Source organism: Hyaena hyaena, unplaced genomic scaffold (assembly GCF_003009895.1).
Source record: "Hyaena hyaena isolate Hyena2069 unplaced genomic scaffold, ASM300989v1 scaffold_512, whole genome shotgun sequence".
In the NCBI taxonomy this organism is placed as follows: domain Eukaryota; kingdom Metazoa; phylum Chordata; class Mammalia; order Carnivora; family Hyaenidae; genus Hyaena; species Hyaena hyaena.
The window spans coordinates 18,843-44,669 of record NW_024081143.1 but is presented as its reverse complement, the minus strand read 5'-3'; the positions used below and the strand labels follow the sequence as shown (position 1 = coordinate 44,669).

At 44.2% G+C, this 25,827-nt stretch overlaps 1 protein-coding gene across 1 annotated transcript in view; it reads right to left on the bottom strand.

The window, feature by feature from the left end:
• The window catches only part of LOC120247292 (pro-neuregulin-3, membrane-bound isoform), a 463,653-nt gene extending 439,332 nt beyond the window's left edge, over positions 1-24,321 (bottom strand). Inside the window, exon 1 of the mRNA XM_039255141.1 lies at positions 23,499-24,321. Coding sequence (XP_039111072.1) covers positions 23,499-24,321 — 823 coding nt within the window. The remainder of the gene's footprint in view (positions 1-23,498) is intronic.
• Between the last annotated feature and the right edge of the window lie 1,506 nt (positions 24,322-25,827).

Here is a 25,827-nt window from a genome sequence, read left to right as displayed (position 1 = left end):
ATTTTACCAAAACAAACAAAATGTTAGGTCAAAAAAATTAAAAATAAAAACCACAGTATTTCCATGAAATAAAGTTCACTGTTAGAAACGGAGGCAGTAGTGCATTAATATTAAAGAGTTCAAGAGCAAAGTAAACACCAGGCATGATTGGATAGATCATTTTCAGGAAGTTAAATTTTCAGACATTTAGAAAAAATATTGCTGTGATCCCATGGTTAGAACCTGTCAAAGAGGATATAGTTCATGTTTGTGGGAGATGATACAACATAAAATCCACCCCATTGAAGGCTAAGTAATTTCAACATGAAATAATATCACACATACATGCTCTATGCTAGCGTATATTATTAAGAGATTTTAATACGTACCAAGGATTTTACAGCATGCTTTCCCATTGGTTTATCCCATTTAATTCTTATAACATCTCCAAGAAGTAGCAATGATTATTAAATTTAGGAAATCAGAGAATATACTCATAATTAAACTCATGTAAAAGTTAACAAATTATTTATCAATCTCTTTAAAACACCAGTTCAACTTCTGTTATTAAAACCCTGGGGTATCTGAACCACATGAAAAATTATGGAAATTTAAAATGAGATAAAATGAAATTTACATGAAACATTTCAGAGAAGTAAAATTGACCAAAATCCCACCCAGCCCAGCAAGAGCTGTTTTTAGCTCTTACCTTATTACCAATGTTTATTTTCTAAGATGTATGTATATAATAAGAATTATACATGTTTTTTTAAGCATACTGTTCATATTCACATTATATGGTAAATGATTTTCCATGCTACAATTTTAAAGAAGTGATATGCAATCCCTACATTGTTGAAAATTAGTCTTAGCAAACTTTTACAATTATCTCTGTGATTAACTCCCTCAAGCAAAAATCTGTGAACACACTTTCTTCCTTTCATCTTCTGGTATCCTTACCTTTGCCAGACAAAGGCCACATCAAATGACACTCCTACCCACTTCACTCTGCATTTAATAATGCCGGGATTGGAGCACCTAGGCAGCTCATTTGGTTAAGCTTCCAACTCTTGATTGCGGCTCAGGTCATGATCTCATGGTTTGTGGGATCAAGATCCACATCAGGCTCCATACAGTGTGTGGAGCCAGTTTGGGATTTTCACTCTCCCTCTCTCTCTCTGCCCCTCCCTTGGTCAAATGCACTCACACACTCACTCTCTCTCTCAAAATAAATAAACTTTTGAATTTTTTTAAGTTTATTTATTTTGAGAGAGAGAAAGCATGAGTTGGGGAGGAGCAGAAACAGAGAGACACAGACAGAATCCCAAGCAGGCTCCACCCTTTCAGTGCAGAGCCCAATGCAGGGCTCAAAGGAACTGTGAGATCATGACCTGAGCTGAAGTTAGACACTAAACCAAGTGAGCCATGAAGGTACCCCAATAAACAAACTTCATAATAATGATGATGATGATGATGATGATGCCAGGTATTATAAGAGAAATTATGACCAATTGTTACAGACAGGAAAAGTTTAGATTTTCTGTAAAGAATTTTGCTCAGACAGTAGATTCAGCCAACCCTGGATATGCAGCGGGTATGTGAATGTGAGAAGGGCCACGGGAGCCTTGCCTTGGGCTGAGGTACTTCCAGTGCTTGCCTTGTCTGGGAAAGTTCTGTGGAAAGTCCTTATCCATCGTCTTCTCTGACTGCGCCCTCTCTGGGAGTCGTACCCTGCTCTCGCCTAACACGGCCAACCTCACAGAATGAACCGAGGGTCTTGGCTGCTTCTGGTCTCCAGCTACTGCAGCAGATAGAGGTCATGTGATTCCCATCCCCAATCTTGCAACACTTGGTCTTCCCCCACTGCCACCCTTTTTCTTCCCCAAAGGACGAAGGGTATAAGGTTCTGCAGGTGCCTCCCCCTGGAAATGTGTCAGAATCACCTCGGGAACGTTATGTAGACTCCCAATGTCTGCCACTGTCCTGGTCTCAAAAAAGAGATTCTGACTGGTCTAAGGTGGGGCCTGGCCATGGGTGTATTTTTTTATAGCTCCCCCATGGGATTCAAACTGCATCCAGAATTGGTAACGATTGGTGTCTCCACTGCAATACCTCTACAAGAAGTTCCTCCCAGTTTGCACTGTGTGGGCACTCCCTCCCCAGGCTTTCAGGGCCAGTACAGGTGTGCATTATCCACTCCCCTGTATCACCAGCCTTTTTCATACTGTATGCTCTTTCAATGGGTTTCTACTCCCTTCCATTGCACTCTCTCTCCAATTACCTTCTGAAAATATCCACTTGTACATCTAACAAGAATGGGGAACACAGGAGTTTTAAAAACAACTCCTGCATCCCCAACCCCCACCTAAAATCCTGCTCATCTCTTAACCCTCCCCATTTCAGTTAACGATGCCACCATGCTCCCTCCTCCTCAGGACAGAAGCAACGGAGGGAGTCTTGTTTCATTCATCCTTGTCTTCTCTTCACAGTTAAGTCCTTCAGTTTGCCCTCTGGGGCACCTCCCACTGGCGGGGCATTGTTCCCACCACACCTGCCCCCACTCATACCCCCTTCTCACTTGCCTCCCTGACTCCAGCAGTGGCCCCTAGAGTGCAGCACCACACAGCCTTGTTAAAACATAAAGTATACTGGGGCACCTGGGTGGCTTAGTCGGTTAAGCGACCGACTTTCGCTTAGGTCATGGTCTCGCGGTTCGTGGGACGAGCCCCGCGTCGGGCTCTGTGCTGACTGCCAGCTCAGAGCCTGGAGTCTGTTTCAGTCTGTGACTCCCTCTCTCTCTGACCCTCCCCTGCTCACACTGTCTCTCTCTCTCTCTCCTAGAAATAAATAAAAAATAAAATAAAATAAAATAAATTAAACATAAAGTATGTCAGGATCATCCCCTAACTAAATCCCCCCATGCTTTTCCAATACAAGAAAAATCAAGGCCAAGTTTCTTAAGCGTCTTACTCTGCCTACCTCCCCCACTTCTCTTCCTACCACTCTTGGGCACAGTCATGATGTTAGCGCACGCTGGCCACATTTCTATCCCGTGAGGCCCCTGAGCTTTATGTTTTCTCTTTCTGATACATTCCTCTTCCAGGTGTTGCCCTGCCTAGCTTCCTTCCAGCAAAGAAGCCTCAGTTCAACTCTCATGACCTCACTTCCGGCCTCCCTGAACACCTACATAAACGCAAACTTTCTATCCTGCAATGCTGTGCAGCCTGCCTCATTGGCAGAAATGATCACATTTATTTCCATGTTCTTGTAGGACTCCCGAACTAGCGAATTCCAGGTGAGGGGAAGATCATGCTTGACTCCATTCTTTATCCTTATAGCAGCCCGGAGCTGGATAGCTGAGACAGCACCTGGCAAACAGTAGGTGCTTAAATAAGCATTGAACAATGAAAGACCTTGACAGGGGCTGTGGGGAAGAGGAGCTACATTTGCCCTTCCCAGTCATTAACTGATACCAACAATCTGACGGACATTTTTCATCATACGATGTTCCAATAGAAATAAAACAAAGCCTCAAATTCTCATCCTCTGGAAATGAAAGCTACTAATATACTTGGATCTTTAAAAAACATTGATATGAAGAAAAAGAAAATGAGGAGAGGATAGAAATCAGTGAGATGGATTTCAGCTTTCTCCAGAAATATAAATCATCTTACTTTCACTCAGCATGTGAAATCTTGCTCTATAGTTTGTAGCATCTATCAAGCTACACTTTGGAATACATACTTTGGGAAAGTATTCTTTACTCAGCACTGAAAATCAGTTCTTCAGAACAATCACCCTGAAGAGAAACGGCATGAGATAGGATAGCAAGAAAATGAGAGGGCTCTTCACTCTTCAGAGGTACATTTCCTCTTCTTGTGTTCAGTGCGTCCGAAATTGAGACATCAGGGAGTGACACAGAGCTCAGCTTCAAACTGAGCATCCCACACTTCCGGGGCAATCATACCAGAAGGGCATGCTGGTTGAATGTGGCTTTCTCAAAGGCTGAGAAATTCATGTCCAGATGCCTGAAAACCAGTATTTTTCTCAGTCAACACCATGGTGATATTTACATTTTCTCAGCATTATTCGCTTCCTTTTTACGGAGCTTTTCAGCCTGAATTTTTTTTTCAAGTCATCAGTTCCTAAGTACGGTACTAAATATTTAAGATTAAATTTGGCTCCCAAAAAGAAAACATTAGCTCATGACATAAATAAGCATTTGGTCTCTATTAATGATTTCAAATTGCTCAAATTCTCCTATATCCAAACATCTCCCAGCTTCTGATGTATATGCTATCAATCTGTTCAGCATCTTGGTTCATCAGATTATTTGGTATCTATAAACTTCACAACGCCTTCTGTGCCTTATAAGCAGTAGCCATTATCTCAGCTTTTCAAAATGAGGAAACTGAGGCACCTGGAGACAGACTCCATCTACCTCAGGTATCTAATAAGAAGTAAAACTTGGATTCTTCCAGACTTAACATCCACTACTGTTTCTATAGTACATGCATTTACTCACATACACACCAACTACAAATCACATCATTAAGAGTATAACTGATCAAAAGGAAAATAACAACTATTACATGCATTCCAATTCTAATTGCTGATTTTCAACCTAATTAGATGGTAATGGCATCAGATAGTGATAAACAAAACAAAAAGTTAACATCCACATTAAATGAAACCCGACAAAATACTCCACTGGATTAAACAGGCAAGGGAACCCTTTGGGCAGCTCAGGACTGAGGGTATTTGGACTAATAATCTGAAAATGTGGGTCAATCCATTTGGAGGTCATTAGAATTTATCAATCTGTGGTATAACATTTTCAAGGTGCTTTTTTTTAATCTCAGGGGGAAAAAAAAAGAAGCCATGACAGCATAGTAGATGCCAAGACAACCTGCTTTGATCTTAAACTATGAAGTTTTCTTTTTAATTTTTATTTCTTTTTGAGAGAGAGAGACAGAGCGCTAGTGGGGGAGGAGCAGAGAGAGGAGACACAGAGTATGAAGCAGGCTCCAGGCTCTGAGCTGCCAGCACAGAGCCCGATGCGGGGCTCAAACTCAAGAATCGTGAGATTGTGACCTGAGCTGAAGTCAGACACTCCACCACCTAAACCACCCAGGTGGCCCAATCCTCAACTATGAGGCTTTAAGGACACATGCATAAATGATCAGCAAAGCCATAATAGAGTCAGATTTTTCAATCCAGGTCAAATTAATCTATTTCTGGTTTGAGTATTAGTGATGCATCAAAGAAGGGGTATCTCCACCAGACTGGCCCATGCAGATAACTGAAGCACCAAGTCTCCATGCTCCTTGCAGGGAAGACTTAGCCAAAGGGAAGCAGATGCCAAGAAAGCAGAGAGCCACAGGGTGCTAGCATGGCCCCGCGCTTCCTCAGGTGGTTCTATTTTTGTAATGTGACATTTACAAATCCAGTGTCACTCAGTGCTGCGCTGCTCACCCACCCCTCCTGGAGCTCCCTAGGTTTCCATGGCACTGATTACCCAGAACAGCAGAAGCCTCATGGCTGCTGGAGGCAGTGGCTGTCACAGGGCCAGGTGGCAGAGCAGCTTCCATGGCTCTTCCCTGAGAGCTGAGCCTCCTCTCCAGCTCAACATCTGCACCACAGAGCAGAGAGCAGGAAGGAAACAGGAGTGAACAGAACACTGCGAAGGTTCCATAAAGAAAGGGCAGCGACAGAGGAGTTGAGGTAGTCCCCAGGCATCATCTCTACCCACAGAGGAAGTTGTAATTTCAGCCCTCCCAACTTCTAGGAAGTCTTACTATTTTGGATCTATGCGTGTGTGTATTCAGGCTTGTGTTCGCTTTTTTTATTTGAGAGAGAGAAGGAGAGAGAAAGGGGGTAGAGGAGAAAGAGAGAGGAACCAGGAGCTTGGAAGGGAGGGGAAGAGAGAGGGGGAGGGGGGAGAGAGAGAGAGGGAGGGAGGGAGGGAGGGAAGGAGGGAAAGAGAGAGAGAGAGAGAGAGAGAGAGAGAGAGAGAGAGAGAGTCCAAAGAAGGCTTCATGCTCAGTGTGGAGCTCGACACACGACTTGATCCCACAACCCTGGGATCATGGCCTGAGCCAAAATCAAGAGTCAGACACTCAGAGGACTAAGCACGCCAGGCGCTTGTGTTCTTTAGTAGAGTCTTACTAGCTATGTAAGTGTAGGGTTAACCTTTAGCACTGTGGTTTTACTGATGTCAAACAACCCAGCTGTTCTATCTCCTCAGGTCAGTGAATCAAGCATAGTTGCACCTCATTCCTTATTTGCTAACTCCTTGTGACCATGACCCACCTTTATCTGCAACACTATTTCTGGGTCTAAGGCAAAAAATAAAAATAAAAATAAACAAACAAAACACGCACACACAGAAAAAAAAAAAAAAAACTGGTTACTAAATTACACTGTGCAGCTTTAGTGCTTCTAGACCTCGGCTCCCCCTTCCAGTACCCCTGGCTGAGATGAAGTCTAGGACAAAGAGAGGCATCTGGCTGTACAGTGCATGCACAGAGGAAAGGCAAACCTCCCCCCACCAACTCCATCTCAATAACTATGTACCAGTGTTCACACTCACTTGTCATCGGAGAAATACAAGGCAGAACAACAAGAAGATACTGTTTTCAAACTATCTGACGGGCAACACATTTTTGTTTTTCAGTTTCCCGGTTTGTGGGTTTGTTGTCAATGACACGTAACCCCTATGGGGTGGGCAGTATGGAAAGGAAGTGCATCTAACACTACAACACCAAGAAAGTGAACTAACTCCTCAATCTTTCTGGATGAGAATTTAGGAATCTGGATAAAAAATGTAATATTTTCTGTACATATGTTGGCCAAAGTTTTCTATTCCATACTGTGGACATGAAGGGCGGAATTTCACTTAATAATGAGCAAACTGGAACAAAGTAAATTCTCAACAGGCCATAAGCTCTGTATTTTAGTGTGTCAGTACACTTCAGCACAGCACCATCAGAAATAGGGTGTAAGTATTCTGACACAGAAATATCTTAACACAAAGTGCAAAAGAATAGCTGAGAGATTTAATAGTGTATGTATAATTTCATTTTTGTAAAAAAATTCATATTCATAGAGCAAAAAAATGGGTTAATATTCAACAGGAAGATAACGGTAATTATCTCTAGGTGGTAGAACTACATTGCCTTTATTTTCCATATTGTTTATGTTTTCCAGTTTTCTAGAGTGAACACGCTCTATGGGATAATAAAGAGGAAGGTGCTCCAAAGAATGATAAAATATTGACACTAGTCACCTTGAGTTTGAGTTAAATGTCACTTTGGTTCAGGGCTCAGAGCTGTGTTCTAATTCAGTGGGTGGAACCACTTTCCCCTATCAAAATCCTCATGTAAACCAACACGTCAGGAAATTATGCCTACATTAAGACAGTGCCGGAGTGCCTGGTGGCTCAATCAGTTAAGCATCTGGCTCAGGCCATGATCTCACAGTTCATGGGTTTCAGCCTCCATCAGACTCTGCACTGACAGTACAGAGCCTGCTTGGGATTCTCTGTCTCCCTCTTTCTCTGCCCCTCCCCTGCTCTCTCTAAATAAATAAATAAATACACATAAGTAAATAAACATAAACAAATAAAATATAATAGTGCCTTAGAGATACCATTTCCTAGTTCTCTGTTCTTCTGGTAACACTATAAAATTCAGCAAGTAGGAATTCTGTTTAATTAAGGGAGAAACACACTATGGCTAACATCTGGAACTGAATTAATGTATACTTCCAAATGAAATACTTTGTGTGTTATCAGTAATTCCTCCCAGCTTCCTCATAACTCTGTCTATGGAGTCCATTTACTTTCATATGTATAACAGTATACACCTTTCATCATATATATACATACCTCATTATCTATATACATATTTCACCATATACACACACACACACAACACACACACACATTTCACAATAACAGGCCTATAACTGGCTACCAAGCTCTACATCTGTCAAGGGAAGGGTAAGAAATTCTTTTTTTTTTTTTTTAAGTTGTAAACAAGCAAAATTTGCCAGGCTTAAGGACATAACCAAGTCCAACCTACGTAGCACCATGAAACACTGCTATCAGTAAATGACAAAATGCAAAATATCCCACCAAAAGTATGCTACTGAAAAAACCAGGGAGGGGTGGGGAGAGAGAAAGAGAGAGAATAAGGGGGGAAGAAGAGAGGGGCAGCAAAATTAGTAATTTAAAAATTCCACTAAGATTTTAATCTCACATTAAGAACTTGGCCTCAGGGAATCCCATAGACAGACTCAGAAAATGTCTTGTCCAACAGCCTGACTTACAGAAGAAACTATGACTTCGGAGATGGAGTGAATAGTCTACCCTGAGGTATCAAACAACTGAGTGGCAGAAATGGGCCTGTATCCCCAAACCAGGTCCAGTGGCCTTCCCACTGGGCCTTAATTGCTTTTCTCCCTTTTCAAACTACTCTTCTAATGATCCTACTTTCAATTTTCCTTGGAAGCAATGAAAAAAGAAAAAAAAAATGTAAGAATTAACAAGATTAAGCAAAGGAACATAAACTTCCCTGAGGTAAGATTCTCCCACCTCTCTGTGTCTCCATGGAAATCACCTCCTGTTCATCAGACTCCTCTGCTCACAGTTTACAAAATGGCAGAGACTCAGAGAGGAAGTGGTAGACTGGGCACAGAGAGGTAAACAAGCCTAGATGATAGCCGGAGGCTTCAAGAGTCCTTACTTAGACATACGAAGTGGGCTGTGCTGCTAATGCCACACTACCACCCACACCAAACCTTAGGTAGAAGGGAGAGAGTCAAGAAGCTGAACCACACGGTCCATTCTTCAAACAAGCTTCTGGGAAGAGCTGTACTTCTTTGAATCTCTCTCTCCCCTGGCACACGGCAACAACCCTTCTTCATCAAAAGCAAAAGTATTCTCGAACATCCAAAGAGCCTGATTTTCCTGGCACAAATGCACCTCCGTTTTGGGAAGATCCAGACGTTCAAATGATTGCATATAACTGATAACTGAAGATTAAAGTGGACTTCCCAGCACAGCAGTGAAAAGAAATTGATGGAACAGCTAAGAGGACTCTTCCCAAAATGTAGCATGTGTAATTTATTTTTGTGCCAATTCAGGTCCTACCTTGTAGCTGCTATCTGGAGGAAAGAAAGCAGTTCTAGTAGAGGAAACAGATGATTTCATTTGGCAAAGCAATAATGTCTGGGGAAATGTGAGAAAATTCAGTGGCAAACTTCAGCCGAGTGTTTGAGCTTAAAAGTATTGGTGGCCAAAGATCACCCTTCTCTATAGTTTGCTCAATCTCTGGCGGTATAAAGGGCTCACTGCCCAGCAATTTAATTCAATTTTCACAATGGGAGTGTGGTACATAAAGACTTTCTGTACCTGGCAGTGAAGGTCTTCAAACCGTAACACTTATATATGCAGCAATCTTACGGCACCCCGGATGAGAACACATGTATTCACTGTGAACATTTAGCAACCGGACTAATATATTACAGAGTACAAGGGAGCTCAGAGCTGCAAATTAGATAATATGTTTGATATGTGCAGTTATCTATGCGAATTAAGAGAGACCATGCAAACATCAGGAGAAGACTTAATTTGGGGGGAAAAAAAAAAACGTCAGGCATCTATAAAGCTTGGTTCTGATCAAAAAATGTATTGTGTTTGTTCACTTTCAACATCAGTGCCTAAACCGGGCATCTGCTGTCGCCCATGGGCCTCAGCGTCGGTAACACCATTTTAAAAACTTAAGGGTTTCAAACTGAAAACGAATTTTGCCAGTTTCTCCCCTCCTTCACCCCAAATAGCTGAACCACTACTGCTCCTAGCTACTCGGGCTGGCTGAAAGGCATCCTCCTCTCCTTGCCATTCCAGAAGAGGACTGATCAGACACCAGCCCAGACCCTGCAGAGTTCAGGTGCAGAAAGCCTGCCGAAGGTATCAGGCAGGAAGACTCTGCTTCGCCAGCAGCCTGTTTTACTGGACCCTTTTTCTTTAGGGTTAACATTTTTGTGTTATCTAGTCATTTGGAAGTAATAGAGCTCTTTAGACTTTTACAACACTCAGCCATTTGCAGTGCATTGTAGGAAACAGCATTTCATTATTTATCATAAATTACTCAGAGCCGCTCATGATGAAAGAGGAGCACCAGTATGGTAGCACGGAAGGAAGGTCACTCGGAAGCTTACAAAACCAAGTGAAGGGGAAACACAGAGTTGATACTGACTTTGTTAAGATCCCATCTGCAGCTATGCTGCTTTCATTTCAAAGATATCTTCTGATCAAATACACAAAGACCCGAACAAAAAACTGCAAAAGACACCTTTATCTAAGTAAAAAAAAAAAAAAAAAAAAAAAAAAAAAAAAAAAAAAAAAAAAAAAAAAAAAAAAAAAAAAAAAAAAAAAGATAAACTGGAAGTATTGCTAGTAAATAACACAACTGTGTGTCAGCTGGCTTCTTATAAAGGTTGACATCAGTGAAAATTATCTGATCAGTGAAAAATAGAGAAGAAGAGACGACACCCACTATTAGTACTAATTTAACATTCATGCTTACAATGGTGTTAGAGCCCCTCTATCTGGTAATAATCAGCAACCAAGTAAGCTGGCAAGAGTGATGAATGTGACTCTCATCTGAAGGTTCTCTATGCTGAACAAAGGCAGGCAACACAATAATTTTAGCTGCTGGATACATAAAAGGAGGGATGTAGTTCAGGTCTAGGATGGGAGCTCTCTGGCAGCCCGAGGGAGAGCCGCATCTTACACAGAGCCATCCTCAGAACCACCAGGAAGCAGCAGTGTCTCCCCTCTCTCTTTCCTGATGTGGACCTCAGAGAGGTGATACGGGGATGGATTCATTAAGTATTTTTTGCCTCTGAAAATTGTCAAGGCAGTCACTTTTTAAGTAAATCACAAGTTTCTGCTGGTTATTCGCCTTGTATATTTTCCTGCAAATATTTACATATTCGAAAGCTACCATTTTGGGGTTAAATCTGTGTTGATGTGATGGTGCAAAAAAAAAAAAAAAAAAACTAAACATCTTTAAACATACCCATTCTCTTCCTCCTTGCAGCACACTGAAGAGGCACTGGAAAGAAGTCAGTACTTAAATATATTCAGCACAAATCACAGACCATATCTTTAAATGCTCTGGGACAAATTAGCCTTGGAGAGCCTTTAGAGCTTGCTGCTTGCTTTTCCCTCCAAGTCATCCTGGAGACCTTGCATCTTCTGAAAATGCCAGATATTGTGCCAATAGCTTGCACCAACCCTGACTGCTGCTTCCCACAGCAGCCTAGCCATGTCCTCCTATACCCTCCCTCCTTAAGCAGGCCTTGTCGTAAGGAAAAGATGATGCTGCCTCACTAATTCCAAGACAGACCCGCCCACCAGGCCAGACCCCTCACTGGCTCCCACACAGAGGGGTGCATGCACACTTCTAACGTTGTTAATGCCCCTTCTCTCTCCTCGGCCTCAATTCTCCACTTCTCCACCTAAACAAATTCTCCCCAGAAATCACCTACATCCACTCTCATCACTACTTTCTGAAATGGCCTAGTACTTTTTCACTTGAAATCATCCATCCACTTTGGCACTTGACCATTCTCTGGGACATCTGTTCTGGCCTTCTCAACAAAACCGTACATGTAGACGATGAATTCCCTTTCTTGCGGCACGTACACTTGAATGCTGCAGAACTGTGATCAAATCACTATTAGGAAACAAGTATGGTTTTACAGGTGTAAGATGTGTGAAAAGTGTGGTAGCTCAGGCTGCATCAGAAGCACTCCTGATACGGGTGAAAGAAAATTTTATTTTGTATAAACACAAGTACCCACTCAGAAAGCCTTAAATTGGAAAGGAGGGTGGGTATCTTGCATGGAGTCTCACTAAGCCAGGATCCCGAGAACAAAAGGAAGGGGCCGAGGCCACAAAGACCCTCTTTGCACCTGTTAGACTTTGTGGCATGAACAGCAAACACAGCATTATGATCCACTGTCTGTTAATGCAAAAATCCACAAACTCAGGCCACCGCCATGGGAGTATGAACTGAATGCCAAAGGAATGTTCTGAAAGATTTCTCTTCTACTTTCAAGGGTGTATTGATACACAGAGTTTGAGAATTTTGACCAACAGAATGCACCCATGTAATTAACACCCAGATCAAGAAGCAGAAATGATCACGGTCTTAAAGCCTCATATCATGGGTCTCTCCATTCACTACTACCTGCCACTTCCCCAAGAGGGTCACTAAATTGACCTTCGACATTCAACATTATAGTAACAAAGACCCACTTCTGTTCTGACTCTCTCCATTTACATTGTGAGCTATCCTAAAAGATTTTGAGCATAATTCACCACCAAAGTAAAGATTTATGTTCTCTACAAGTCACTACTGTCCACTGGCCTACGGAATTTATCTATCTGTAGTGGAGCCACCTGACTTTAGTATGGGAATTAGTGTCTTGTGATTCTGTGAGGGGTTTATAGCATCTAGAAAATGTTTGAACTTGTCATCTCACCTGTTCTCATTTGATCTCAGCCTTCCCTTCTAAGAATGATCACTTCAAACGAGCCTTTGCATTCTGCTTTCATGTGATCCTTAAAACGGACCAGATAATCAGTTAGCATACAGACAATGGATTGACTTCTACTGCCTATATCCATCCCAAGAAACACTACCAAAGACTGCCCAACATCTGCAGACTGCAAGAGCCATTAAGTAATTCATTAAACTTCCATCTTCTTCATCCTTATAAGGTCAAGGTTAATAATCAAAGGCCCAGGGTAAGATACACTGCCTTCAATAAGACATTATTTCCCATGAGCAAATGAAATGCATTTATATGTCTACACATCTGCATCTCACAGCAGGAACTCAGCTCTGCCAACACTTTAATGCTGACATCACCAATCAAGACACAAACCCTTGGGCTGAAAAGAAAACAAAACTTCGCAGAACCAAGACCAGTAATTGAACTGATTCATGGAATGTATTCTCTACTTTTCCAAAAGTTTAATAACTTCTAACCAGAGAGAGAATTCGTGACCGTTAAATAAAACATAAAATACAGCAAAATAAAATTAAACATCATTCCCATTGCACAATCCAGAAATCACCACCATTAACAATGTGGTATACTTCCTTTGAATATAATTACTATATACATTAAATTCATCTATTAATCTGCATAGCTTAATGTAATTGGAACTTTGTATAATTTTCTACCCAAAGCTTTAGACAATTCTATACTAAACACCTTCCAGTATATTTTAATTATTAAAAATATAATTTAACAGTTTTGTGAACCTATCACATGGCAAAGTAAAATTTAATTACAATTTATTTCATTTTAACCTAATCCATATAAATGTACGTTTGCTCGCCAAATATTTGGCAGTAGAATTTAAGGCTTTTCACTAAATTTCCATTACCGTTCTTGTGAAAAACCACACCCAACTTATATACTGCAATGTTTCTGTTTTGAGTTTACTGATTATGGAATGAGAACACAAAGCCACATGTGAAACAATCCAAGTGCAGGTGTCTTATGGATGTGTAAGTATATTCCCCCTTAAACTTGCCCACAGCTTCTCCAACAAGCATTGTTTTCAAACTGACTTATCTTTAAGACGTATTTCCAAAGTTATCGACTTATTTCTCAAAGAAATCCCAATTAATCCATGGGTTTGCATACTGTTTGAATATATTACCTCATTACAGTAACAAGAACAACAGGAATAAATAGATTTAGATACAACTATGACTTGGTAAACATACCACTCATTTGGTGAAGGCTGATGCCCAACCAACTGGGGCTATTCAACACGAAAGGGACACAGGTCAGTTTTTCAATCCAGAAAAAGAATCTCATATAGAAAAGTCAATTAAATAGCATCCGGTCAAGATAGTGTATAATATAAACATTTCTGCACACCATTTTTACCTTTTCATTCCTGGAGTCTAGATTTTGTCATCCAGCCAAAAAAAAAAAAAAAAAAAAAGAAAGAAATCTTTCATTTATCAATTTGGGAGAGCAATCTCACTTCCCCTCTTCTCCAGGAGTACAGCTGTCATTCTCAGTCTACATGATTCATTCATAGTCTGATGGGGATTTTCACAGTGCAGTTTCCCTCACATTACAATAGTCTTATCCCTCAGCATGGCTCTTCAAAGACTGTAATAAACATATCTTGGGATTTGACCAATTCCTGTTTTCTTTTCATGAGTTTGCAGAAGTAGAAACCCCAATCGTCTTTCAACTTTAACCATTAGAATGGTTTTCTTCCTTAGGGACCCTTGCTAGACAAAAATGTCAAAGGAGTAAGCAATGAATTGAGTCCAGCATGGGGCGTTCCTGACAGACTATCAGGGTCTCACAGATGTTACTCTTCTTAGGACTATCCGCTAAAGAGTCAAGGGTGGGCACCCGTAGTATGGTTCCAAGAGGAATTCAGAGGTTCTGCAGGAGACACTGCATATGGTACAACACTCAACATTTATCTGATAGGGTTGATATTTTAGTGTCTGTAGCACTGCAAGGCTATGAATCCAAATGTCCCCTGATACATTCCCATTGGCCAGTCTCAGCATATGAAGCCATTAACTACCATAATCAAGAGCAAGTTTGGAACGGGCAGAGAAGACTATTTTGGCTGGATTTTAGGAAGCACAGAAATAAAGTCTGTAACTGTTCTTTATCGTTGGTCTACTGAATCACCTACAAGCAGCCACAGGAGAAAACAGAGTTAGAAGATTAAGGAATACAAGTTTGGAGAACACATTCTTTATCTTTTGTTGAAACATCCCCTGAATTTCTCCTTGGACTGAAAACCAGGACAATTTCTCTGGTTTAAAAGGCTCCCTTTGGGGCACCTGGGTGGCTCAGTCTGTTGAGCATCTGACTTCTGCTCAGGTCATGATCTCACGGTTCGTGAGTTCAAGCCCTGCATCTGGCTCTCTGCTGTCAGCTCAGAGCCTGCTTTGGATCCTCTGTCCTTCTCTCTGCCCCTTCCCCAATCATGCTCTCTCTCAGAAATGAATAAACGTTAAAAAAAGAAGAAGAAGGTTCCCTTTACCACAGGGGGAAAAAACAGATATAGAGCAAATATATGCCATTTGTGGAGTTTATGAAGGCAAATGCCACTTTCACTGAGCTAAGGGCTTGAAAGAAGCCATATACACAGATATAGCCACATTCTTATTAATGGATTAGGATTTGAGGTAGGGAGAGATTACCTGCAAAAGAAGATCGTTCAATCTTCCTGATCCTTCAAACTATGCCACTTAGCAGGTCCTTGGCAAATTAACAGAACCACTCTAAGCCAGCCTCAAGTACCTGCATGACTGAGATAATTGTACCTAGGCTACTGGCCGAGATGATTGTCTTTGAGTCCTTGAATCAATCAATAAATAAGACAAAACATAAGGCAATAAATAAATATGTAAAGTGCTCGCTCTCCTGGCACACAGTAAAATTCCACAAATAGCAGCTCTCATTGTTATTCTCTGAATTCTCAAGCCCATTCCAAGACTGAGCTTCTGTGAAGAATTCTTCCACATTTCTAGAAGCAAATATCATGGCACGGAAACCAATAGAGCCTGATCCTAAAACTATGATAAGAGTGGGATTTTTCTCTTGGTAAAGTTCTAACTCTCTGGCAATTCACAGGAAGATCATGATTAGGATCACATGTCGTCATGGTCTGGGTATCTTAAGAGGCAGCCTCATATGTTCAGGAATTCTTATCAAATATTCAGCATAAAAATTCTATTCTCATAACTCCAGCTCTAATGTACTCAGGCTAAAATAGCTGCACATTTTCAGATGATCTTTTTATTCCCCCCTAATGCCCTTTTAGCCTATATTGTATCCATGATACACACTATCACTTCTAAGAAGAAAATCTTATCACTGGAAGCTGCTAAACTTCTATTATTAAACTTAATTCTCAATTCAGTTTACAAGCTTGTTTCTGACTCCTCTCTTTTTATGCCTGGGAATGGCAACCTATGATTTATGTACACCAACCTGTCTTGAAAAATAAAAGCTTGTAACAAAAAAGTGATACTTTGAAATATAATTCAGGATTAAGTTTCCAACAAACACAGGCCCAGATGTTTTCAAAATGCTAACAGTAAAGTTCCCCAAAGTGCAACAGTATACATCTAAAAGAGCTATTTGATGGATTCGAGCAACTTCTCAATCCTCTGGGACTTGATTCACAGTAACTTCTAAGTAAAGAGGGGAACGGAACATAAAGCAGAGATCCCTGAGATCGTTTGTTTTTACCAAAGCTCTCTCCAAACTCCAAAGGCTCATTGACAACGTAACAGTGTGGGAATGGAACCAAAGAGAGGCATAGGGTGTTTTTTTCTTTCATCAAGTAATCTGAAGATTTCTGTAGATTTCAGATTTCCAGACAACCCAACAATGTCACTCATCCCCCCCCGCCCAAACTTCAGTTTCTTTCTCTGATAAATGCATGTCCAAAATAAGCTTTGGAAAAAAGTGTACCCAGGAAAGGGTGAGGAATGGTGGGCTCCAGTTTGTGGAACGGACGAAATTTCCAAGGTGATTTGAGGTGGATTTCCACACCATATTCTACTGTGTGCGCCAGGGTATCTGAGAGGAATACTGGAAAGATCCAAGGGCATACAAGAACAAAAATCTCTCATTGTGATAAAAGATCCCTCAAGCTAGGTAGCAAACTAGCTCCAATATTTCAACTGAATTCAACAGCCTGTTGTGTTCTTGGAAGAAAATATCTAGTCTATCCCCTTCCCTTTTCTCTGGACATAAAAACGGTAGACTGTTTTGCAGCTTACATACTCTTTTACGAGTGGTATACGAGGCAGGTAATTATCATGACCCTCATCATCCCAGTGAAGGAAGTTAAAGTTCAGAGAGATGAAAATGGTTCTTTGAGGTTGCAGAGTTATCACAGGATTTAAGCTGATGGGTTTTTTGTTTTTTTAATGCAAATCTTTGCCCCCCTTCCACAGAAACTCCGAAAAGTATCTTGACTGACTACTAAAGGAGTCGCTTTCTTACCCTAGCTCCACGTAACCAGCTGACTGCCACCACCCCTCCAGTGCGATGAACTGAGCATTCTCGGGCCCCCTGTCCGGTGAAAAGGCCTAACCACCAGGTAAGCTCTCAGAAGCACACACACCTCTGTGACCAACTTCTGGGGCAGCCACGACCACAAACCTGTTTATGCCACTTGCTCTTACTGTAATTATGCAATTGAGTTAAATTTGATGTAAGCCACTGACATGTGACTGTGGAAATGAAAGAGAATTCTAGTTTGTCTTGGAACATAGTTGAATGCTTTGAAGAAACTTCAAACAATACTTTGTTTACAAAAATAAAATAAAATAAAATAAAATGTCTTTGAATTATATGGGCAAGAAGACTACAAAAGATACCCAGGGCAAGAAAGATAGTATAGTGTCTATACAGAATCTGGTTCAGATTCCTTCACCAGTGTCTTCAAAGAAGAAAGAGGTAATTAGAGGGATGGTTTATGAAAAAAGAAAAGAAAAGGAAAGAAAAGAAACAGATGCTAAAGCTCAAACTTATAGACACATCTTCAAGAAAAAGTTCTGGCCCTAGATCAACATATGGGAGAAAGCTTTATTTTAATTGTCTGCTTCTTAAACCATCACTTTATTAGATTTCTGAAATTAACCAATTAACTACCAGCATTGAGATGCCCCAAACTGATGTTTAATAACCATTTATTGAAGTAAATGTAAAAATTAAAAAATTGACATGTTTTATGAAAACATAATTATATGAAACGATAGACTTGCTCATGTTCAACTGTACCATTGTTTGGAAGAATCACACAATAAGCGCTATCACAACTTGTATGATTTGTATACCAACCTTTGTGGAACAATAAATGGCCTTGAGGCTTCAGGCAAGTATCTGGAATCCTTAAAATTGTTTCTGCATTTAAAAAGTAAAGCACAAAACAAAGGGCACCTGGGTGGCTAAGTCGGTTGAGCATCTGACTTCGGCTCAGGTCTTATCTCAGTTTGTGAGTTCGAGCCCCACATCGGGTTCTGCACTGAACTACAAAGTCTGTTTGGGATTCATATTCTCTCTCTCTCTCTCTATGCACCCCTCTCTCTGTCCCTCCCCAACTCACATACTTTCTCCCAAAATAAATTTTAAATAAATAAATAATAAAGCAAGCACTGAGACAGTTTACGAACTCAACTGCATAAATAAGTAGAATTCTTTTCTTAACTTTCTACATCAACGTAATCTAACATCATCTTACCTAAAGCGTTGACTTTTGCAACAATTTGAAAGGACACGGAGATGTTAAGAATCCCAAAGAAAAATTTTAAAGGCTACTGTTTATACTATAATCTAAGAAGTAAAGGGCTAAGAAGAACTCAGAAATCTGTAAGGAGTCTTCAAAAGAGGTATTATTTGACAGAAATATGAGAAGTCCTAATGGAACAGTGGTAAAGACAGAAAATCAAACTAAGCATCTATCCTCAATCTTCCATGAATAATTGCACAAATGGAAAACACCTATTTAGGTACATTTTCATCCGGATAGAACACAACTTGAAACGGAGGGTATTCCCCCCTGCCCTCTCAATATGTAGATGGTTCTGGAGGAAACGGCTTTTCTGGGTGTAGACAGGAAAAACTTGTAGGATCTCAAAATGTCTCAGTGGTATTTGTCAACCCAGTCTGGCTCTGCCTCACCCAACACAAAAGTCTGAGGATAAAAACAGACTCACAGGGAGAAAAATGAATTTCCATTCTATTCACAAGCAGTTCAAATGCTTTTTACAGACTCAGATTTATGGCTCTTCCCTTTCTCTTATATATTTCAGGGCCAACTTGCATGTTCCATTTTCAACATCCCAGATAGAATATCGAGATACGCTTGGCACTGGATACCAGAGGCTATGAGGAAAGAATTTCTACAAAAGAAGCAAGCTGAAGATCTGCCTCCTTTTCATTGTGGTGTGGACAAGAGGAAGAGCCAGGGGAGTGTTCCCGATGGAAGGGAGGCCCTGTTCCCTTGCTCACCAGACCTCCCAGGATGGTGCTGTGTTCACACTCACTGCCTGAACTCTTGCTCATGGCCCAGCTTGGATTTACAAAGTTGGTTTCTTTAGAAACAGAGGGAAATCCCCACAAACCAGCTTCTATTGTTTATCTGTTGGGACTTTTCCCATCCTGAGGAGTTTGCGTTCAACACTGTTAAAAAAAGCTATCCAAGAAATACAGCACAAATACTAAAGACAGCTGGATCCGCCCATCTACCCTGCAAAAGGTACTCTCCATTAATAACAGCATTCCCAACCCCTTATCTCAGTCATGGAGAACTGAGAAGAAGGCTTAAACCACACTGTCTTAACACCAAACTAAAAATGGCTTGAGAAAGAATCTTGCCAATTCTATGCCCACACCTGCCCCTGCCCGGTGTTTTGTTGTTTTTGTTTCTGTTGTTGTTGTTTTTACGTGTGAGGATGATGATGAAATACAACATAAATTGTCGAAAGATCAAAACATACAGTGTAATTGATTCAAGCGGAAAAATCTCATAATCCTGTATTAAGGCCAAGGAAATCAAAGCATACTCAAGTTGCAGCATGTGCTCATTAAAAAAAAAAAAAAAAAAAAAAACACCTCTCAGTTGGATTTCATAAGAAATACAGATCTCAAGCTCCGAATCCTCTCACTTTGGCCACTGCACATGATGGGGGCCCATACCTAACTCTGCTGGAATTCCTCTGATGGAATCAATTCATGTGTACAGAAGACAATACACAGAAGTAACTTTATTTAAACAAATTATACCTAAGGCGGCTATAAAACAACGGAGTGTACTCTTATTGAAAGACTGAAATGTTTGGAAAAGGACAGACAGGAAAATACTCAGAGTCACCAATGACAGTCTTCAAAATTACAACAGGTATGATTAGGTAAAGTTTTATTGAAACAGACTTGGTTATATTAAAATCACCCACAAACCATGTTTAATATTATCAAGGACACACTGTGCATGTATTTCTGGACTAAATACACTATTTGAGATTTGTGATCTTACTTACTGTAAAGAACTATATACCTTCCAAACAGGACCCAAAAACTAACCAATTAAAAGTGGCTCTTTGCCTTTAGTATTTGAATTTAGCCAATGACTCTGGGCGTTTAACTGTGAAGACAGTGCTTCCTGCTGAGTAAAGTCTTCCTGAAGACTTGTACTGACAACATTCTACATATAAGTTTCAAGTCTAAAAATATAATTCAATGTGCTCTTAAAAGCCTGCTCGTACGCTAGTCAAAATCACTGTTCTACTGTCTGTAGTTAAGTCTCCCTTTGTCTTGAAAAATTTGTGAACTAATCTAAACTTTCAGGGGCAAAATGCTTCAAGTATGTTTTGCTTCAAGGAGAACAAGAGAATAGTCAACTAATTTCAAGCCCTTCCTCTCCCTCTACCTTTGAAGTCCAATCTTTGTCTTTGATCCTACAGAAATTAGTCTTCTAAACTTGAGCCTGCCCCATAACAAAAACAGCTTTTGTTCTGCCTGCTACCCATCAGCAAGTGTGTTGATTCTAAATGAACCATGCTGTTTTCCTCCAGAGAGCTGTGTTGCCTTTACAGACAGGATCCTACTGGGTGACCTGCGACAAACACAGACACTCATTCTGTAAGCTCGGAGACGTTCAATTCAAGAGCAAGGACCCTGGCCATTAAAGAATTTGTGACTCAGTCGTGAAAAAAGAGCCTCATGCTTAGCTGTCCTCAGGTGCTACAACACAATTCATGACTTCCATTAAGACAGGAAGGAAGGAAGGAAGGAAGGAAGGAAGGAAGGAAGGAAGGAAGGAAGGAAGGAAGGAAAAAAAATCTACTGAAGTCTGAAGGCAGGAAAGTAGGAAAAAGGTCAATTTCTCTCCTGAGAACTTTAGTAACATAATCAAAACAAATGAAAAATAAAATGCCAGATATTCAGGCCACTGTTCAGACCACAGTACCAGTGCTAACAATCCCTCAAATGAAATCCTTATACCCTTTTGTTAATCATCTTACGATCTTGGGCCAAAAAATACAATAATTAAACTATTCTTTTCTTTAAATTACCATATAAATGTATCTATTTAAATTCCTCTTTTATGGAACTGGCATCTTTCTTTCATTAAAACTCCCCTTGTTAATATAAACAAACCAGGTCAGTTTCTATTGGATTTGCATACTTGTGTTTTACCCCTTAATTCAACTCCTTGTTGAAGGTTCAAAAAAGAGCAAGAGCTGAACCTCAGATACACATAAAACAAACACTGCTTATATGTCTAAGTGAACACTGACACCATTTACAGATTCTCCATCCCCCCCCCCCACCTTTTCCTTAGGGCTGAGAGCCTTGTCAATAATCATTACTTATTAAACAGGCTGCCATTCCCTTCTACAAAATGTAGAAAAGGAGCATGGAGGGGGAGAAATAATTACCCTGGGCATTTCTTTAAAGACCTCCTGAATGGAACGCAAGGAAATCAATCCAGAAAGAACATGAGATATACGCCCCCCCCCCCACCGTGTGCAAGACTCCCCCTCCACGGGCACACCACATATACACGCATACACAGTTGGGAAGTACACCCACACTCCATTATTCGTATCAACTGCATCAAAAGATGAAAATCAGAGGTCTTCTGAATAGACACGTATATATTTTCAAACCACTGAATATGTTCACACATACATTTGCACATCCTTTATCCTCCACAAAACTCAGGCTAGATTTCCCGAGAGAAGCCTCTAAACACCTCCTTAGAAAATGTGCTCTCAAAAATGATTGCTTCAGCCAAAGGAGAGGGAAGCAGCAGGTTACCCGTTTGATTGCCATTCTGGTTTGTGGCAGATCCCCTCCTTCCCCTCTTCTCCCTGACTCCCAATTTATCTTCAGCTCATTTGTTTCCCCCAAAGAGAGTAAGGGCACTAAGGAATTTTTCTCTTGGACCTTACCCGCAAACACACTAAATCCTTTCTGTGAAAGTTTCAAGCATTAAATAACAGCCAGGGTATGAGCACAGGTCAGGGAGATGAAGCACTGCCGGGTGACTGAAAGCATCCCAGGTATTCCTACTGTAGAGTTAACGATGAGCCCTCTCTTCCTTTCCTCTCCAGATGTCATAGCTCAAAACAGAAATACGATGGAAGGACAGGCAATTTTTGAAGAACGGGCTGGCACAGAACTTGAACTGGCAGGCTGGGGGTTTGTCCTAAATAACCTTCACAGGTTGCAAACTGTTTCCCATCCCCTAATCAATGGTCGGATTGAAAAGCTTCCTAAGATGTCCTTAAAATAAGAGCAAGGTGGGGGGCGGGGCGGGAGGTCAATTAGTCACACAAAACACTTGCAAAGATACAGAGAAGAGATACACCACCTATGCGAATAAATAGGAAAGCTATCACTCTTGGGGTAAACTGGCCAGTACGGGCAGCAATCGCACCGAGGTGGAAGATGGCCACTTTCACAGAATGACCGGTTTCAAAAGGGCTGGACGTTCTCCCCTGGAGTGCAGGCTACTGTCCCATTCCCCTTACATTTTTTTCTGGCACAGAGGGAGGGGAGACGAGGTTCACACCCCACCTTTGGGAAACGAACAAAAGCAAACGCTTGACAGAGCTGAAAAAAAACTCCTCCTCCGTCAGGACCCTAGAGGCGGTAGCTCCGCAGGGCTCCCTTCCTACCTCCCCCTACTTAACTCACTCTGGGAGGCCAAAGACTCCATCCCTACACCTTGGAATGGCCATGGGCAGAGAGGAGGGTGATCGGTCTAGCCCTCCGCCATGGATCGCCTCCTTTCCCTACCTCCCCCAATGCCTTCTAATTAACCCTTCCTGGTCTCTGCACGGGTCAGGGCTGCTAGAAGTCTACAGCTCCATTCTATCAACATTTCCATCAAATATCATCCGCCCTCCCTCCTCCACACACACACCCACACGGACACAACTTCCCTTTGTGGTTTAGTGTCGGTCAATTTGCATGTGCTTTTCTTTCTCGCCTTCCTACGGGCGGGGAAAGGGCTCGGTGTTTTGGGGACGGCCCTCCCTCCCTCCCCAGCTCTCAATAAGGAGCCGGATCCGGGAGCTCACCAGCAGGTCTGCAGTGAGCAGAGATCGCCCTCGCCTTAACCCTTTGTAGAGATGTTCTCATCTGGGACCCATGAAGTAGGCCGGCTGGAGCTTGACGACCTCTCTCCGCTTCCCAGCGCCCCCACCACGTCCACACACACCCCCCCACACGGACCCCGCATGGACCTGCACCTTTCTCCTCCCTTGCGGCCAGTTTTAACTATCTCATTCACCGCTCCAGACCTGAACCAGGGTGAAGGGTGGAGGATGCTAGAAAACAGGCGGCAGGGAGAAAAGACAGCAGGAGGGCAAAACGGAAACTCCGTAGTAAATCAGAGTTCAGACCAGGTGTATACTTACGAAATTTGGGGCTGGTGCTAGTTTCTGGCGCGGTGGTGGTAGAGGAGGAGGAAGACGAGGAAGAGGTGGTGGCAGCATCCTGAAAGGGAGACAGGGTCCAGGACGGAGTAGAATCATGAAGGTAGGAGGAGGTAGCGTATGCCGCAGTGGGCCAGGAGGGCATTGCCTGGGTACTGGGGGTTCCTGGCACCGGGGGTCGGGAGCCCGGCGTGCTGCTACTGAAGAAGGGGGCCGTGGTGGACAGGACCGTCGAGGGGGCCGCAGTGTTCCGTGCGGTGGTGGAGCGCGGGCTGGCCCGGATGGGCACCCGGTGTCCGGGAAAGCGAGTGGGCGCCCGCGTGATGGTCGTCAGGCGGGTGCTAATCCGGTTGGGCGTCCTGGAAGAGGCGGCGCCGCCGGCGGAGGGGGTGGCGGGGGACGCAGTGGAAGTGGTCGTGGTGGTGGTCTCCATGGCCTTGGGGAAAGAGCTGGGCTTGGAGAGGAAGAAGGGGTCCTGGCCCATCCCCTTGGAGTCCACCAGGTCGGTGGGCACGTATTCCTTGACGGAGCCCACCACGATCCATTTGAGGAGCATGAGGCTGAGCCCCAGGCCGATGAAGCCGATGAACAGAGGCACCACGCACAGCCACGTCTGCTGCCGGTTCCACACGATGCAGTCGCTACAGCGTAACTCCCGGGGGGGCTCGGCCGCCCCTTCGCCGCCGCCGTCCGGGCCCCCGCCCGCCGCTGCCGCCGCCGCAGCCGCCGCGGTGCCCTCCTCGGCCGAGGCGGCGGCTGCCGAAGCGGCTCCAGGTGGCGAGGCAGCGGCCGCACCTTCACTCATCCTAGGAGCCGGTCTTCACCTTCGCCCCCCCGAGGGCCGCGCCAGAGGCATGGGGCCGCGCGGGCCGGGCGCGGGCGCGGGCTCCGGCGGCGGCGGCGGCGGCGGCGGGCTCGGGCGCAGGCAGCGGCCGCGGCGGCCGCATGCAAATCGGCTCCCTGCCCCCACGCCCCTCCCCCCGAGAGGCGGGCGGCGGGCGGGGAGGAGAGGAGCGGGGGAGGGGACGCGGGCCGGGGAGGGGGCGGCGAGGAGCGCGGAAGAGGGGCGAGACGGGCCCCCGGCGCCGCCGGCCGGTCAGGGAGCGGCTGGGCGCGTCTGCAGCCCGCCAAGCGGCCTCCTGCGCGCCGGGGCCCCGCGCCTGCTGCCGCCCGCCGCCTGCCTGCGCCCCAGCCGCGCCGGCATCCTCGCGGCGCCGCGCCCGGCCCGCTCCCCCGGGCGCCCGCCCGCCCGCGCCGCCGCTGGGCCTCGCGCCGCCTTCAGGGGCCAAGCCGGCCAGCCGCGGGATGCCAGGCGCCGGAGAGCCGCATTCCGACACAGGGGGCCGGCCTGGCCGCCGCCGCCGCCGCTCGCCCGGCCCGGCGCGCCGCGCTGCTCGGCGGCCGCTCCGCGAGCCCGGGCGGCGAGGTGCACCTGTTCTTCAGCCGGCCCGCAGCCAACCCTCGGCCAGCACTCGCGGCGGGAGACCAATCCGAGCGCAGCGCGGAGGGCGAGCGGCCGGGCTCGCCTCGCTCCCGCCGCCCGCGGCTCCGCGCCGCCGCCCGGGAGTCAAACTCTAGCGAGCTGCGCCGTCGTCGCCGCGAGCCCGGGCCTGGGGGGCGCTCGGGGCGTCCGCGGCGGAGGGAGCCCCACGCGCGAGCCGCGGCGGATTCGAAAGCACTCCCCGGCGCCGCGGCCGGGTCACGCTTGGGGAGGGGCAGCGGGGGGCCGCGTCGCGGATCCCGGACGACGCGGACCTGCGGCCGGAGGGGGCTGCGGGCGAGCTCAGGCAGCCGGGCGGGTGCGGTGTGCGCCGTGCCGCCGCGGACGGGCTGGGCTTCAGGCAGAGTGGCGCCTCCCACCAACACCTAATGGTGGTTTCTTAATGTGCACAAGAGAAATAAATGATCCTAGCAACCCCCCACTTGGAAGTGTGTGGCAAAAGCACCTCCCGAGCGATTGTGAGCCCGTCTCCGGAACGGATCCGGTGGGGTCAGACTGACGCTGTGGGGCGACGGAGCTGAGCCTGAGCGCGGGGGGTGGGGTCTGCACTCCCCAGCCTGATGGCGGGTGCTGCTGGATCGAGAGCCACCTTTCCTCCGAGTTCCTCTGCGAGATGCTGGTGAAGCAGACGACCTTTGCGGTTAGACCTGGCAGATGTCTCCAAGCCCATGTAGGACAACTTACCTTATAAAACAAAGTATTGTCTTTAAATGTAGCTGAAAAGCACACGTACGCACGTCACATGGCAACTGACTGTGAGAGGTAAAATTTACAAGGATTTGGGCTGACATCCAAAATTGTGTGGCTGGT